General features: G+C 41.2%; 1 protein-coding gene across 1 annotated transcript in view; it reads left to right on the top strand.

Moving 5' to 3' along the window:
* Positions 1-2,659: 2,659 nt before the first annotated feature.
* Positions 2,660-15,455, top strand: part of WDR44 (WD repeat domain 44) — an 81,232-nt gene continuing 68,436 nt past the window's right edge. The window contains exon 1 of the mRNA XM_081042235.1: positions 2,660-3,157. Within this exon, the coding sequence (XP_080898361.1) occupies positions 3,081-3,157 (77 nt within the window). The 5' untranslated portion in view covers positions 2,660-3,080. The remainder of the gene's footprint in view (positions 3,158-15,455) is intronic.

The raw sequence follows: 15,455 nt of genomic DNA, 5'->3' as shown, positions 1-15,455 counted from the left end.
TATATTTCCCACAGGGAATATAATGAATAATATTGTAAAGACTGTGTAGGATTATTAGCCTGGAAAAGGTCCGGATACTTGCCGCATGAAAGCCAAAACTCCAGAGGCAAGGTTGGTGAAAAGAAAAGCAGGTTTTATTCCAAAATGCCAGCATTAAGGGAAGACAGTGTACTCCCAGTCATAGAGACTGCTTTCTTGCTCTTAATACCACACCAGAGGTTTTATAGACATGCAAGGAGGGGCAGAACAAAGGAAGAAGTTGGCCAGGCAACTTCAGGAAAAAGCACTTCCTAGAGACTGCTCTGCCCCAAGGTCAGGAGTGAATCCCATACAGATGCAAAAAACCCCTCCCAAGTTACTGGGCTAGGAGTGCCCACTGATCTGAAGTAAACAGAACCATTGGAACTTCTATGCATAGTAAATGCACAGTGAACAGTCATCAAGGTTTGGGGTGAGGGAAGGGAAGCAAAGAAAGGAAAAAAAACTTTCAAAATGTCCCAAGCCAAACCACTACCAAATTTAATTACATCAGAGGTCCAAAATTCAAAAATAGAAGATATAGTGTCACCGTTACACGGTGTCAGATGGGTACTGGACTTACTGGGGGGATCATTTCATAGATTATGTATGCCTAATTGCTGCGCTGTACACCTGAAACTAATATAATATTGAATGCCAAGTATAATTTATATAGTCACAGATGCAAACTGCAGCATAGGGAATATAGTGAAGGTATCGTAGACTTGGTAGGGCTATCAATCTGTGATGGGTGTAAATGTCTAATCATTGTTGTTTTATACACCTGAACTAATTAAAAAACACACATAAAAGCTAACAATTACTGAATTGTGACCAGAGTCACATGGAGAAGGAGACACAAATCGCTTGTCTGCAATTCTGAAATCCAAAAAAGCTCTGGAAACAACAAAAAATTGTATTTAATAAGTTATTTGACAGTCAAATTGATCTAAATTACTGGCAGTAGTATGTGACCTAAACTGAATAAGGCTACTTACTCGTATTTATTTACTCTGTATGAATAATCATATGGTTTGCTGCAAGAAATATTACCATATTTAATTAGGCAGTTTTCCCTAAACTTCCTGGGGTGTTACAGAATATACACAGTACAAGTTATTTGGTTTTACACAAGCCTGCTAGCCACCCTCCATGTTTTCATGGTTGCTTTCCAAGGAGGAATTTAGAGCCCTACTCCAGCCTTTCTGAGGGCCATGCCCCTGGTCCCAATCCACTCTCTTCTGCTGCTATCTTGAGCAATACTTAAGGCTGCATAAAGAGCTCAGAGATCCTTTGTAGGGACAGAGCGCCAGAGAGCAGTTTCCAGGCACTCGGCCTCACCTGGAGGGGTGCTGGCTCAGGTAGTAAATGGCCATCAACTGTGATTGGATGGCCATCAGCTGTGGCTAGTTGGCCGTCAGCTGTAACCAGTGAGCCATTGGCCACTAATATAACTGCTGTGGCTACAGTAGCAGCAAATGGGGGCTAGCAAGAAGATGGTGACTGAGCCGGCAAGCGTGGATTGCAGTTAGGATGGCGGATTGTGGACAGTGTGGATCCAGCCTCCAGTGAGACTATTGTGCTGCCAGCAAGAATATAGCAGTATGGCTCCCCCATCTATGGCTCCGTGGGTGTTCCTTTTTGGCCTCATCACATCCTGTGTTCTTATGTGGGGAGTGGGAGCTGAGACCCCGCAGGCCGCCCTGCACGACAGCCTTACTGTCATGATGTCAGTGGGAAAAATAAATGTATTTCACGATCATATAAAGTCAATGCTATTCCTTTGATGGTCAATGATCTATTGTTTAAATAAGAATATCTTAGTCTTTTAAAAATTACCTATTTTCATCACTGGACATTGGGCAGTCGAGAGGATCAGAATTTAGTTACCAGCTCTTAGCCTTGCAAGGGTATCTGCTCAATATACATTTACTATTTGACTGACGCACATCTCCGCCATTATGTAATAATTTCTCTCACATTTAACGAGGGCAGCAACAGACGTTTGTAGAGAAAAAGTAACTGGAGGCCTAATACTGGCTCAGCTCCAGCAATAAATCCATCATGGAACTGACACACTCCCCACGTATCTCTCACAGACCCCCACCCTGTGGCCCGAAGGACCATATCTAGGGATCTCGATTAGAGATCTTGTAGTAAATAAAGTGCGTCAATCTTATAAGGCTAAAGGTGGCGGAGCTCCTACAACCTACGGTGGGCTATTTAGGGCTTGGTTAAATTAAGACGATGTTAAAGCAAACCCCAAAGCCAACGTTTCCCAACAGCATTTCCTCCTAAGAAAAAAGAAGACTCAAAATCACCCCTCTGAAAATGCCTCTCTTAGGAACTACAGAGTTGGCAGGTAAGACGCTGTACTGAACCCCCACCTACTCGTGCGCGCTCCCTCAGAGCCGGGGTACCGCGCCGCTACTCCGCAGGTTCCAGACTCCTCCCTTCAGAAGGCTCATCCCCACCCTTCTCCGCTACTTCCGGCCTTCACTGAACGACCTCAACGCGCTTGCGCAGTTTGATACGCTTCTCGGGCCGAAGTAATCCGAGCGCTGCCTCTCTGGAGCCGCCCCCTCCTCCTCTTCGCCCCGCCCACGCTTTGCCAGCCCCCTGCCCCCGCCCGAAATCTCGCGAGGTTAGGTGTGCGTCCGTATTTTTGCGGGCAACTAGCTCTCACAGCTGCTATAATTTGCTGCTGCCGGAGAAACTGTAGCTGCTGTCGTCGTCCCGCCCGCCCTCCCCCACCGAGGAGAGCCACCGCGTCTTCTCTCCCGCTGCTTCTACCCCTATCGCCGGGAGCGGTGGCAGCAACAGTCTTTAGACCCTGCGCCGCCTCATTAGGTGGCCGCTTTGCTGGTCATTCTTGCAGCCCGGCAGCTGACGGAACCCCGGTGCCCCTAACCGGCTCCTCACTCCAGATCATCTGTTCCCTCCTTATCCTCGCGCGGGGCCCACCTCCCCCTGGTCTCGCGGGGGTGGAGGACGACGAGGTGGAGACAAGAGTCACCCTCACAGGCGGCATCGGCCCCCTCACCCGCGGGTGTGTCCTATAAATGGCGTCGGAAAGCGACACCGAGGAATTCTTTGATGCCCCTGAAGATGTGCACCTAGGGGGCGTCTACCCTGTAGGGTAAGTAGCTGTGGCCCAGAAGCCGGGCATCGCGGTCCCTCTGCTTCCCCTGTGCCTTCCACCGCTTCCCCTCCCAGGTCCCGCTTGTGTCCTCCACCGTTGCTCCTTTCAGTCTCACTCGGGCACTTCAGAGTGAGTTGGGGGTTGGGGGATCGCCCACCTCGGGCAAACTCATTCCTTTTCCTAGTGAACAGCCCCAGTGGCTCTCTCGGAACCCCTTTCTCGTCTTGTCCAGCTTTCTGCGAGGTGGGACAGCTGACGTGCCTGAGAGCCGATGATTTGTGTTTCTGGGATTCAGAACTTACCTTTCAAACATCCGTTTTGGCCTTGGGGACCACAGACTAAAGGAGAAGTAACAGGAGAAAATACATTTCCCCCCTTTCTTTGGTTTGCTGCTAACTTACCTATTCTTTTTAGAGGTAGCTGTAACTCGCGATTTGCCGCCGTCTTTTCGTTGCATGGAAAGAAAAGCAGCGGGGGAAAGGGTTGGGTGTTTACTTAGGAAAGTCCTCTAGCTGATGTACTTTAGATCAACAATGTTTTATTAAAGTAGAACTTTCCCGTGAGGCAAAGGAAATCGAAGACAAGGTAAGGTCCTTTACTATTAGGGAGAATGCGGTCTTAAAAGGGTAGCCGGACATAAATGTACACAACCGACTACACAGATACAAACAAGTGCTGAGTAATCTGGTGGTTGGAAGGAGAGCCACAGCTTTGGGCTCTTTATCTAATTCTGCAAGATGTTTTAGTGGTGATTAATATGGGAGATTCTGAGTAGGAAGTACAGTAGTTGGAATGCTTCGCTTGACTAGGACTTCTACTTACCCACTCTTCCACTTTTCAAAGTTGGAATAATGTTTATAGCGATTTTGCCAAACTCATCTACAGACTTCTGTGGAACTAGAGGCAGTGAAGTATATATTTTAATAGTGTAATAACTTGGTAAAATTTGTGTGTTAATGTAAGCCACTAATTCGTTTCCAAGAATCAACTGCCGTCAATTTTCAAGCTTACCCTTTGGAAGAAACACCTCCTTTGATACAAATAAAGATAGCTCTGCAGTCTAGAAGTCGTTCTAAAACGTAATATATATACTGTCATGTCAGTTCAGGTTAAATGAGAGACCTAATCCCTTAGTACTTTTGTGTCTGTAGGTGGAATAGGGAATAACAATCGATGTATATGATTGTAATCAATTTAGAACTATGTGAATAGTGTTCCTTTCCAATGAATAAACCAATTTCATTTTGAAGGACAGCTATATATCAGGACCTGTGTAAATTGCCTAGTCCAGCACCTGGCACAGAAATAATGCAAATGTTCATTTCCTTCTTCTTCCTTTCTTGGAATTAGCAAATTGAATTTCACACAGTGCTTACTTTGGGAGGAAGTATGCAGAACTTGGGACTTTTTAACTTATCTAAACCGAATGAGTCATTTTGATAGAATTGATAGTTACTTCTTCCCTCATAGGACAATATAGCTTCTCAAGTTCTTTGATCCTTTGATACTAGGTGAAAAGTAAAAAACTGGCTCTTAGGACCCAGTGTTCTAATTTTAATTCTAACCTGCCCAAATATTGAGCCTGTTGAGCCCAATGGGTAAAACTACTGCACCAGTCTGTAAATGTCAGGGCTCCATCCTGTAATAGGGGATTTAGAAGAAAATTGGACTCATCTGGAGAACTGCATCTGAAAAGAACTAGCAGTACTGGGAGGACAGCAAAAGGTTGGCATCATTAACATTTCCTCTATCCTTTGTGATGTTTTGTCATTTGCATAAGGTACTGTGAGGAGACTTGGCTGGGTAACAACCTAGAAATGCAGTGAGAAATCTTGATTTGTGGAAACAGATGGTGTCACTAGATACCTGGTCATCAGAAATATCTTCTGTCCTTTGATATGAACTAGAGTGGCACATCATACAAACTCTTAAGAGGTTAACAGACTGAGTTTGGACACTTTAAAAAAAAATGTTCCTTGCTATTGTATGTTCTAGAGTACACAGACCATTTCACTAAATTGTAGTAAACTGAGTAGACAGTTGAGATCAGCTGTTGTTAATCAGCAGGATCCAAATACATAGTCTGTTTCCTGAAATTGATTTATTTCTTCTAGTTTCCCTCCAGTGGTGTCTTCAGCCTTATTCTACACGTTGAAAGCAAATTTAATAAGTTAAAAAATCAGCCCAGTTTTTTTATAGAAAAATTTGTGATTTTAGTGCAGCCTACTTTTCACACTGGCAGATCATCTCGACTTGACCAGCTTTACAATGTACACCACATTTATATTGCTTTATTTTGATTGATATTTTAGGTCAGGTTTCATTATTATCTGTTTTTACATATGAGGAACGTTAGACTCTAAGAGGTTAATGAATTGGCCTAGGAGATAATGCATGTAAGTCACAGAGCTGGGATTTGAAACCAGTTCTTCAGACTTCTACTTCAGTATTTTTTTTCTAATACATTATAGCAGCCCCACTGTGTGTGTGTGTGTGTGTGTGTGTGTGTGTACACGTGTGCATAGAGGATATCCTGCAAGAGATTCTGGTGTAAAATGCTTTAGGAACAACTTGCTGAATTGAACTGATGCATCTATTTAAAACCAGCAGCCCAGACTTTTCAGTTCTCTTGGCTAGAAATTCCCACTTCCTCTTTCAGGAATGTGTATTGCCCAGAGAGGGAAAGTGACTTGTCCAAGGTGCCACAGCAAATTAATAACCGAGTTAGGACTAGAATCCAGATCAGTTTCACATTCTAGCATTCTTTCTGCTACTATGCTGTCTTTTGATAAAGCAGGAAAGGGAGGAAGAAGTGTGATATAGTAGAAAAAAGCCCTGGACTATGAATCATTTCATTTCCTCATCTTTAAATTGAAGAGATTACATTCTTAGAACCCTTCCAACTCTAATAGTCTGTCATTATATTGAGGTTTAATAGTGTGCTTTTATTGATAAGCTTTTATTCTTGGGAAATCTTTCCATGATTTTTTTTAATTTTAACAAACGATGGTATTAGGTACATTTTTCAATATCCATAGATGTCAAGTTAAATATTTACTGGGTAAATTATACATGAGGTGAATGTTCCTGCTAATTTGTCGATTATGCATACACATACTAAACTCTGGCACTGTTGTGCAGGGCGGCCTGCGGGGTCTATGCTCCCACTCCCCACATAAGAACGCAGGACATGGTGAGGCCCAAAAGGAACACCCACGGAGCCATAGGTAGGGGAGTCATACCACTATAGTCTGGCTGGTGGCTGGGTTGGAGACACAGGAAGCAGGAGCCACACTATCCACAACCTGCCGTCCACTTCTCTGCCAACCAACCCCACTTGCTAACTGCAATCTGCTCTTGGTAGCTCAGTCACCATCTTCTTGCTAGCCCCAACTTTTCTGCTAGCGTAGCCACAGCAGTTATATTAGTGGCCAATGGCTCACTGGTTACAGCTGACGGCCAGCTAGCCACAGCTGATGGCCATCCAATCACAGTTGATGGCCATTTACTACCTGAGCCAGCACCCCTCCAGGTGAGGCCAAGAGCCTGGAAACTGCACTCCTGGCTCTGTCCCCACAGGTACTGAGAACATGTTATAAAAATAAATGTAACTTTTTGAGCATTCTTTATTTAAAAAGTTTTTTTCATGGTAAACAAAATATTTTTGAGGCATTGGAAGGAAGGATAGAATGGTTAACATTTTCAGAGTAGGAAGGGACGGGAGCTCAGTTAGCCCAGACCTCCCATTTAACTGAAAGAAACCTAGGCTTAAAGAGGGGAAGTGAAACATTGCTGGTTAGTGGCAGACTGGGAACTAGAACCCCAGTCTCCTGCTTGCTCATTTAGACCATGCTGCCTTGTCTGTGGAGGGAGAGAAAGTATTGCTAGGTATCCCTATTCTAGGTTTCTGGCAATTACCATGTTAGTGGGGCTCTCAAGATGGTCCACTCCTATATACCAATGTTCTATTTTTACAGTGGTTTGCTGTCAGGACAGTAACTGTTCTGAGGATCCTAACGTTTGCCCACTAATTTTCTCCCAAGTCAGGATGAAAGATGGTTGCAGAATAGCTGATCTAAGAACAGTGGTTTATTTTATTTTATTTTATTTTATTTTATTTTATTTTATTTTATTTTATTTATTTAAGAGTCTAGTTAGTGTGAACTGCAGTCTATCATTCTAGATTGGAGTTATGGCAAAATCTTTTTTTCTTGTTTTTATGTTGGGGAATATTGGGGAACAGTGTGTTTTTCCAGGACCTATCAGATCTAAGTCAAGTTGTTGTTTTCAGTCTAGTTGTGGAGAGTGCAGCTTCCCGGCCTGTGTGGGAATTGAACCTGCGACACTGGCATTATGAGCCCTGCGCTCTAACCAGCCGAGCCAACCAGCCGATGAAATCTTGATTTATATATCATGAGAACTGAAATCAAACTGCCTTGAAGAGTTGGCCGGTCTAAAAAACAAAAAGTTGCATAGCTGCCTTTGTTGAAAACCCAACTTTTCACTTTACTTAGGCATCAGAAACATTTCTCTCTGAATTGAAAATTGATACAATATTCAATAAAAATATTTGTGTGATATGGGTTACTTGAGGAAATATTCCTTAAAAATGGCTGTTCATGGGTTGGCATTTAATTATAGATTATATTAGGTTGGCACAAAAGTAACTGGTTTAAAAGGTTAAAAGTAATTGCAAAAACTGCTATTACTTTTGCACTAACCTTAATATAATCATTGTTTATATTTGGTTGCTGGTGGCTTTGCGAATTGATCGAAATATGTTAATATCTGTAAATGCTGTGTTATCACACCTGTGTATCCTATTAAAGGGGGGAGCCTACATATTAATTAGTTCAAGTTCCAAATTTAGTGCCCTCCAAATGTCAATTGGTGACTTCTGGAGGTAGGACAGTCTCAGTAGTATGGCAATTTGGGGGCTCAATTTGAATCTGTACAAACTCCTGTAAATTGAAAACTTCGTTCTTTTCTTGGGATAAACTGCATAAAATAGGGTAGATAAAATTTTATTTTTAAAATGTTAAAAACCTCGTTTGTTTTAGGATGTTGACAATTCAGTGGTGGTCCTACAGAACAAAAAAAACACAATTTCTAATTGTTGGTATTTGAGATTTATTTTATAACCTGTACATTACACAGCAATCCATGTGTTCTCTTCAGTTCATTGTTTTAACTTTGACAAAGTCAGGTGAATTTGCCTGGGAAGCCCCTTGATGGGGCTGTTTGTTTCCTCCTACTCTGCCTGCAATTGTGCTAATTACTTATGGGGTGGTGCAGGTGGAGGAAAGGCGGGGTGATGGGGCTGGAGGTGATGGAAGTGTAGGCAATGAAGGTAGCCTTAGCAGCCCGTGTAGAGAGCAGGTTGGAAAGCTGCTTCCCAGGTTACGGATAGCTGAGATAAGACAAATCACACCATTTAGTATTGTTTTAGATATATGCGTGCACAGTGTGTATTAAATAACCCTTTCTGTAAGAGATTAATAGTCCATAAGAAATACCTCCAAAAAAATTTAAAGTGTCAAAAAATATAGGTGCTTTATGATGTCCTCCTGATATTTAACTTGAATTAATAATTAACCTCCATTTTTGTTTTCTACCCAGAGCTAAGCTGATTTCTACAAACTTTCACAAGGTGTATTCCCCTCTAGATGTCAAATGTTACTCTGCTAACCAGCTAAACCTTTAATTGGGTGTTTTCCTTACGCTTCAGAGCAGAACTGTATTTATTCCCTTATTGCAAACTGAGTAGTCTTTGTATTAGTCTGTCATCCAATGATTCAAAATTGAGGAATAAGCATGTAAGACATAATGTGGGCCTCATATCTGATGGAAACGCCAGTGTTTTTCCCCAGTCAGTATACAAATTTATTTTGGTTACTATAGCGACCAGCCTGTCAGTTATTCTTCTAGCTCTTTTGTCTTCTCTCAGATAGGAGGATTGCCATATAATCAGGTTCTGCTAAACTCTTCAGGTCTTACATTAGCATTTTATTACCAGCTGCAGCTGTCTGGCAGTTTAGTTTGGCATTCCATCAGGGTCAATTGGTTTTAAGTCCACAAAACCTTTTTGTCTTCAAACATTTTTAAACATACAGAATTGAACAAGAACACGTTTAGGAAACAATTTCCTCATACTAATTTTCTGAGTTGCATTGTTAGTCATTGTCTAGAAGACTGAATGCATTGCATCTGTGGCATTCAATGGCCACCCCTTTGTTATATCAGCGAGAATAAATTTCAAGATCACAAGTGACCATTTAAGAAATATATTTGCAGATGTGATTTTAGACTATCATCACAAACTAGCTGAAGTGACTTAAAAGCACCTTGATTCATCAGCAACTACCAAATAAATAATCTGATTTCTAACAAAAATTATTTCTGTAGGTTGTAGAAAGAATGTTTGGCCTTCAGATTAATTCATTCTAATTTGAGAAAACTGTTTAGAAATTTAATAGGAAAGGTTATTATCTTTCTTTTGCAGCTTTTGAATAAACAGGGAAAAAAGTTAAGACTGAATAGTTGTATGGGTCTTTATTATAAGTCTTTCTATCTATTTGACATATCTTTTTAGTTCTTAAAAAACTTCAGAATTCATGTTATTAAAAGTTTTAAATTATACACGTTTACATGTCTTGATGAAAATAAAAATATTGAAGAAGTAGGATATATAAACGGTTAATTTACATGTTAGTGTTTGTATTAGTGTTTGATTTTGGTGCTCATGCTTAATATTGTATAGTACAGTAATAACTTCTAAATATGCATAATGAGTCTCTTGGTTAACTGATGGAGGTGGTTAATCTTAATGATTTAGTGGATATTGGTAGCCATTTTCGTACATAACAATGTAAGTAATATCTTTTTAAAAATCAAAGTAGAATTTTAGTCTTAAGATATTTTGTGTACTTTTCAAAAAGTGTTTATCGTTCTGAATTAGAAGATTATGTAGTAAGCTGGTAAATTTTTGAAATGATTCAATTAAATCTTCCTGGCTTAAATTTTTATTGAAATTGTAATTTGAAGGGTATCATTTTAAGACTAGTGTATCCTATTCAAAACTGTGGTTAAATTCTGATAATCCCCCGAGCAGAACTTAATTTTAATTGCACAGATAGACTTAAAAGTAGAAAAAGTTTTACTTTTTCCATGGGGCCCTAATCCTTAAAATTTTTGAAAAGAAGAGGGGGCGGGGAAGAATAACTTTTTTTGTTTTTAAAGAATGGCCAAGGGTGAAACATAAAAGTTTTGGAACTTTAACAATATTTCCTGGTTGGCAGCCTGTACAGAGCAAGCCTACGTGTGTAAGACCTACTTGACCACTACTACTAATTGTAATAGACTCTCTTAGTACAAACTCATTGAACCATGGGCAATCTTATGAACCACAGGTCAAGTTTTGTAGAGAACCAATAAATAGAATGTAGAGTTTTATTCAAACCCACTTTCTCAGAAGCAGGCATCCTGGTTATTATTACGTAGGCTCAAGAGAAGAGGTGGGAGTGTTCTTTCTGGCACTGCTCTTGAATTGGAAAGACTTGCCATGGATGAACTTAATATCCATAGCCCTCTTTTAACTTGAAAGTCTTTATTTAAATTGGGAGACTGAGCGATTCATCTTTCTGGTTATTACCGTGTTTCCCTGAAAATAAGACCCAGCCGGACAATCTGCTCAATGTGTCTTTTGGAGCAAAAATTAATGTAAGACAGGGTATTATATTATATCCAGTCTTATAGTAAAATAAGACCTGGTCTTATATTATAGTAAAACAAGACCAGGTCTTATATTAATTTTTGCTCCAAAAGACACTAGAGCTGATTGTCTGGCTAGGTCTTATTTTTGGGGAAACACGGTGTGGGGAAAGAGCCAGGAGTGCAGTTTCCAGGCTGTCACCCTCACATGGAAAGATGCAAACTCGGGTAGCAATGACCATCAACTGTGATTGGATGGCCATCAGCTGTGGCTAGTTGGCTGTCAGCTGTAACTAGTGAGCCATGACCACTAATTTAACTGCTGTGGCTACGCTAGCAGCACATGGGGGCTAGCAAGAGCAGATTGTGGATTGCGAATTGCAGAGAGGCAGATGCCGCTAGCGAGAATATAGTGGTATGACTCCCCTATCTGTGGCTCCGTGGGTGTTCCTTTTTGGTCTCATAATGTCCTGCGTTCTTATGTGGGGAGCGGGACCAGAGACCCCGTGTGACACCTCGCATGACACATGGCACAGCGAGCAGGATACGGTGCCAGCCAAAATTCTCCGAAGGGCAGTGGAGCAGTTTGTGCGTATGAACAGTCTCAGGAAGACCAGGAGGAGCAGCTGCCGGAGAGCTGGACCCCCGTGGAGGGGTGGGAAGATGCCTACGGTTCCCCAACCAGCAGAGGCGGGAGAAAGCGAAGGTCCTTGCGGCCCTGTGGGCTGGGAAGTTCTTGCTGAGGTGGCCCAGATGCAGGACTTGTAGTCCCAGAAGGAAACGCTTGCTGAGTCCTCCATGGGAGCTGAGGGTGAAGTCAGGGTCGTCCCTCACCCCCAGGACAGCCCTGGTGAATGACTATGGACTATGGGGAATTGCCTTCCATACCTGATTTAATGGACCGCTTGACTGTTTGCTTGGGAACGTACCACCATGTAGTGGAACTGGCAGATGTTTGCTTTTGTGTCTTGACCGGCCGCCATCGAGAACATGTAAGCACCTTGATTGCGAGTCGCTGTTGTTCCAACACAGTACCCACATAACACACGGTAGCAGTAGTATTAATTTGTATGTGTTTTTAAAAAGCTCTATTTTAAAGTACATTTACCCATGTGAAATTGACATGGCTGGAGGTCTGACCATTTTCCCCAGCCCCATTTCCACCCCATTCATCCCCAGCTTTCTCCTTCCTAGCTTACCCAATGTTATTAGTGCAAAGATTTTCTAGCATTATTTATTGTCCTTTTCAACTGATAAGGGACAGTGATGGATGAAATATAATGGGAGGGTCTTTGGGAAGGAGTAAAGGTGTGGGGACAGAGCCAGGAGTGCAGTTTCCAGGCTCTCACCCTCGCATAGAAAGGTCCTCACTCGGGTAGTAAACGGCTATCAACTGTGACTGGATGGCCATCAGCTGTGGCTCGTTGGCTGTCAGCTGTAACCAGTGAGTCGTTGGCCACTAATATAACTGCTGTGCCCATGCAAGCAGAAAATGGGGGCTAGCAAGAAAATGGTGGCTGAGCTAGCAGGAGCGGACTGCGGTTAACAAGTGGGGTTGGTTGGTTGGCAGAGAAGTGGACGGCAGGTTGCCGATAGTGTGACTGCTGCTTCCTGTGTCTCCAACCTATCCACCAGCAAGACTATAGTGGTATGACTCCCCTATCTATGGCTCCGTGGATGTTCCTTTTTGGCCTCACCATGTCCTGCGTTCTTATGTGGGGAGCGGGACTAGAGCCCTGTATGATACCCTGCATGACAAAGGGAAAGATTCCTTACATTGAATGTGGTGGATGGATTAATAAATGGGATTGGTTAGCATCATAGGTGGGGTTAGGTTATTGGGTCAGTGAAAGATAGGTGAACAGAATAAATAGGTAGCTTGATAAAACTAGTACCTTTTTGAGTGAAAGAGTAGGTTTGCCGGTATTTTGTAATTAATATTTTATCTTTATTGGATTGACTTTAGAGATTAATGACGACTGAGATCAGTCTGTTTTCCTTTAAGTGAACTTTACTATCCTGATTTTGTCCCAGTCACTGCTCTTGGCTGTTGACTTTTGACCTTTACTTTTATTTCCCAGGATAGAGAGATGTCCACAGTTGATGTATACAAATGATGAAAGAGTTAAGTGGTGATAGGGATGGTTTGTAGGCAGGTATACTCTGTGGTGTTTCACTTCTCCTCACAATTTCTTCTACTTTGGAGCTTCCTGGTTCTCTCAAATCCCGCCCCTCAACTTCGCGCGCGCGCGCACACACACACGCGCGCGCGCACACACACACACACACACACACACACACACTTCCTGTAAGAGTGAAGAGGGAGGAAATGGGAATGGGCTGAGGCAAGGATAATAGTTTAGATTTATATTTATGGGTCCTTTGCAACTTGGGGACATCCTGTACTCAGTAAATATTAAATGTTAACAGTGAAGCCTTGGGAGATGTTGCCAGTTATCCAGCAGTCTTATCAATTCCGTATCAATTCCAAAGTTATCAGCTTTTTCCCCAGGGATAATGTATTCACAATAAGAAAGAAGTATTATAGTCCTACATGTTGTTACATAAACGAATTATATAATGCCATACTGTCAAGTAATAGCGGGCATTAATTTTCAAGGAACTTTTATTCACTTTATCTCTTCTGATTATTCTGCAGTTCTATGAGATAGAAGGACAATTTCTGTGAGATAGGTAGGACAATTATTATCCTAATTTTACAAATAAGGAAACTTAGCTCAGGGTGGATAAGGGACAGCTAACAAAAGTGCAACTTCACTAATTTGTGATAATTAAATGATGATTTTGAGTGAAGATGTAAAACATCAGAGTCTTCCCTATACTTTCCTTTTCTAAGCTATAAACACTGGTGATATTTTAAATGTCAATTATTAGAACGATGAGGTTAACTCTTCTGCCATTTAGGAATGTACAATTTACTGTTTAAAATAATAAAAGTGTTTTTTTATGCTCTTCTTAAAACTATGACGGAATTGATTATGGTACGGTAGGTAGGTCAGGAAATGACCTTGCTACTGGAAGAGTTAGAATTCCAGGCACTGCTAACTGCATTTCAAAGGATATGTTCTTTGTTCCTAAGGGAAAACCCCTCAAGATGTGAGCCACTGTGTATTTGGGCTTCTGTTCCTCATGAAAAAGTCTTGATTTCAATTTTTTTTCTATAGTTGTTTTGTAGATTGTTGTCAGTTACTCAGTTAGGCCACACTGTTTGGTTTTTCCTGTTTTTTTTTTTGCTTTTTGGTATAACTGATTCATATTTTGGCTGTGAGCCACTAATTGGAAACACAGTGTTCCTTTCTTTTTTTTCCTTGTCCTCGAAGGTGTTTTCTAGCCATGACAATGAATGCATATGGTAGTTATTAATATTTTCCACCTAATCAAAATTCTATTAACTGTCAAATTAATGGGAAAAATGCCTTCATACTAGGTAGGTAATTAGAAAAATCACGTTATCAGTAATTGCTGTTTAAGTTGTAAATAAAATTGAGTAATTTTTTTATAATAAATAATAAAGAGGGCCTACAGAATATTTTATGTAGGTAAGCATTCTAGGTAATTTGATATTTTTCTAGAATATCAAGTCTTTAATACATATTTCATTACAGACATATTAAAGATTACAGAAGTAGAAATTCAAATACATAAAGCATATCAGTAACATTTATAAAACAAAGTGCTTAATATTAAATCTTACTGAAATATGTTCAGTTTTCTATTATTCATGATATTGAGGGAGAACATGAATAATTAAAAGCTACCAGATATACCAAAACCTCAGTTCAGTCATTGGTTTACAACTACCTTTCCCATCAACCCTTTTATCAGATAACAGTCATTTTTTTAATTTAAAAAACAAAATTAGTCATTTGGTTTGATTTTTGTTCTTCTGCCCATGTTTAGTAAGGAGCAGTGAACCCTGAAGGAGAAAAGCAAAGAATCTCAAAATCTGAAGAAGAATCAGTTTACTGATAATGAAATTGATTTATTTAAATTTTTTAAGAATGGGGAGTTGTGACAGGTTCTTTAGAGCTCTAATTTTTATATGGTGTGATCTTAGAAGTTACTGGCATTTACTTTTTCCCCCCCCTTCTTCTGCCTCTCACCCCCCCACTCCAGTTCAAGCCGTTGTTTCTCAGCCTAGTTGTGTAGGACACAGCTCCCTGGCCCATGCTGGTATTATGAGCCTTGTGCTCCCTCTGGCTGAGTCAGTGGGTCGCAGGTGGTGAGTTGGCCACTCACAGCAGCTCTCGCTGGCGACACACAGCAGCCCACATGAATCTTCATGTCTGTTTTCTGAGCACCAGAACCCTTCTGATTCCTAATTTAGATTTAGCACTTTTGTGTTGGTTTTAGTTTGCCATCAGATCTTCCTATTTCAGTTTGCTGGGTTTCAGAAAGCAAAACCCTTTAATTACCTGTTTACTTTAATGACTGCTAAGGCCTTATCTATGCTCATATCCTGTTCACCTCAAGGACCTCAGAATCTCAGTACCTTCTTGGTACAGGCAAGCTGTTCTTTACTCTGCCTGATTCAGTTTATGCTGCTTAAGCTCATGTTACTTTT

Source organism: Rhinolophus hipposideros (assembly GCF_964194185.1).
Source record: "Rhinolophus hipposideros genome assembly, chromosome: X".
Taxonomy (NCBI): Eukaryota; Metazoa; Chordata; class Mammalia; order Chiroptera; family Rhinolophidae; genus Rhinolophus; species Rhinolophus hipposideros.
Note: the sequence above shows the minus strand (reverse complement) of the source record. Positions and strands in the feature narration are given on the sequence as shown.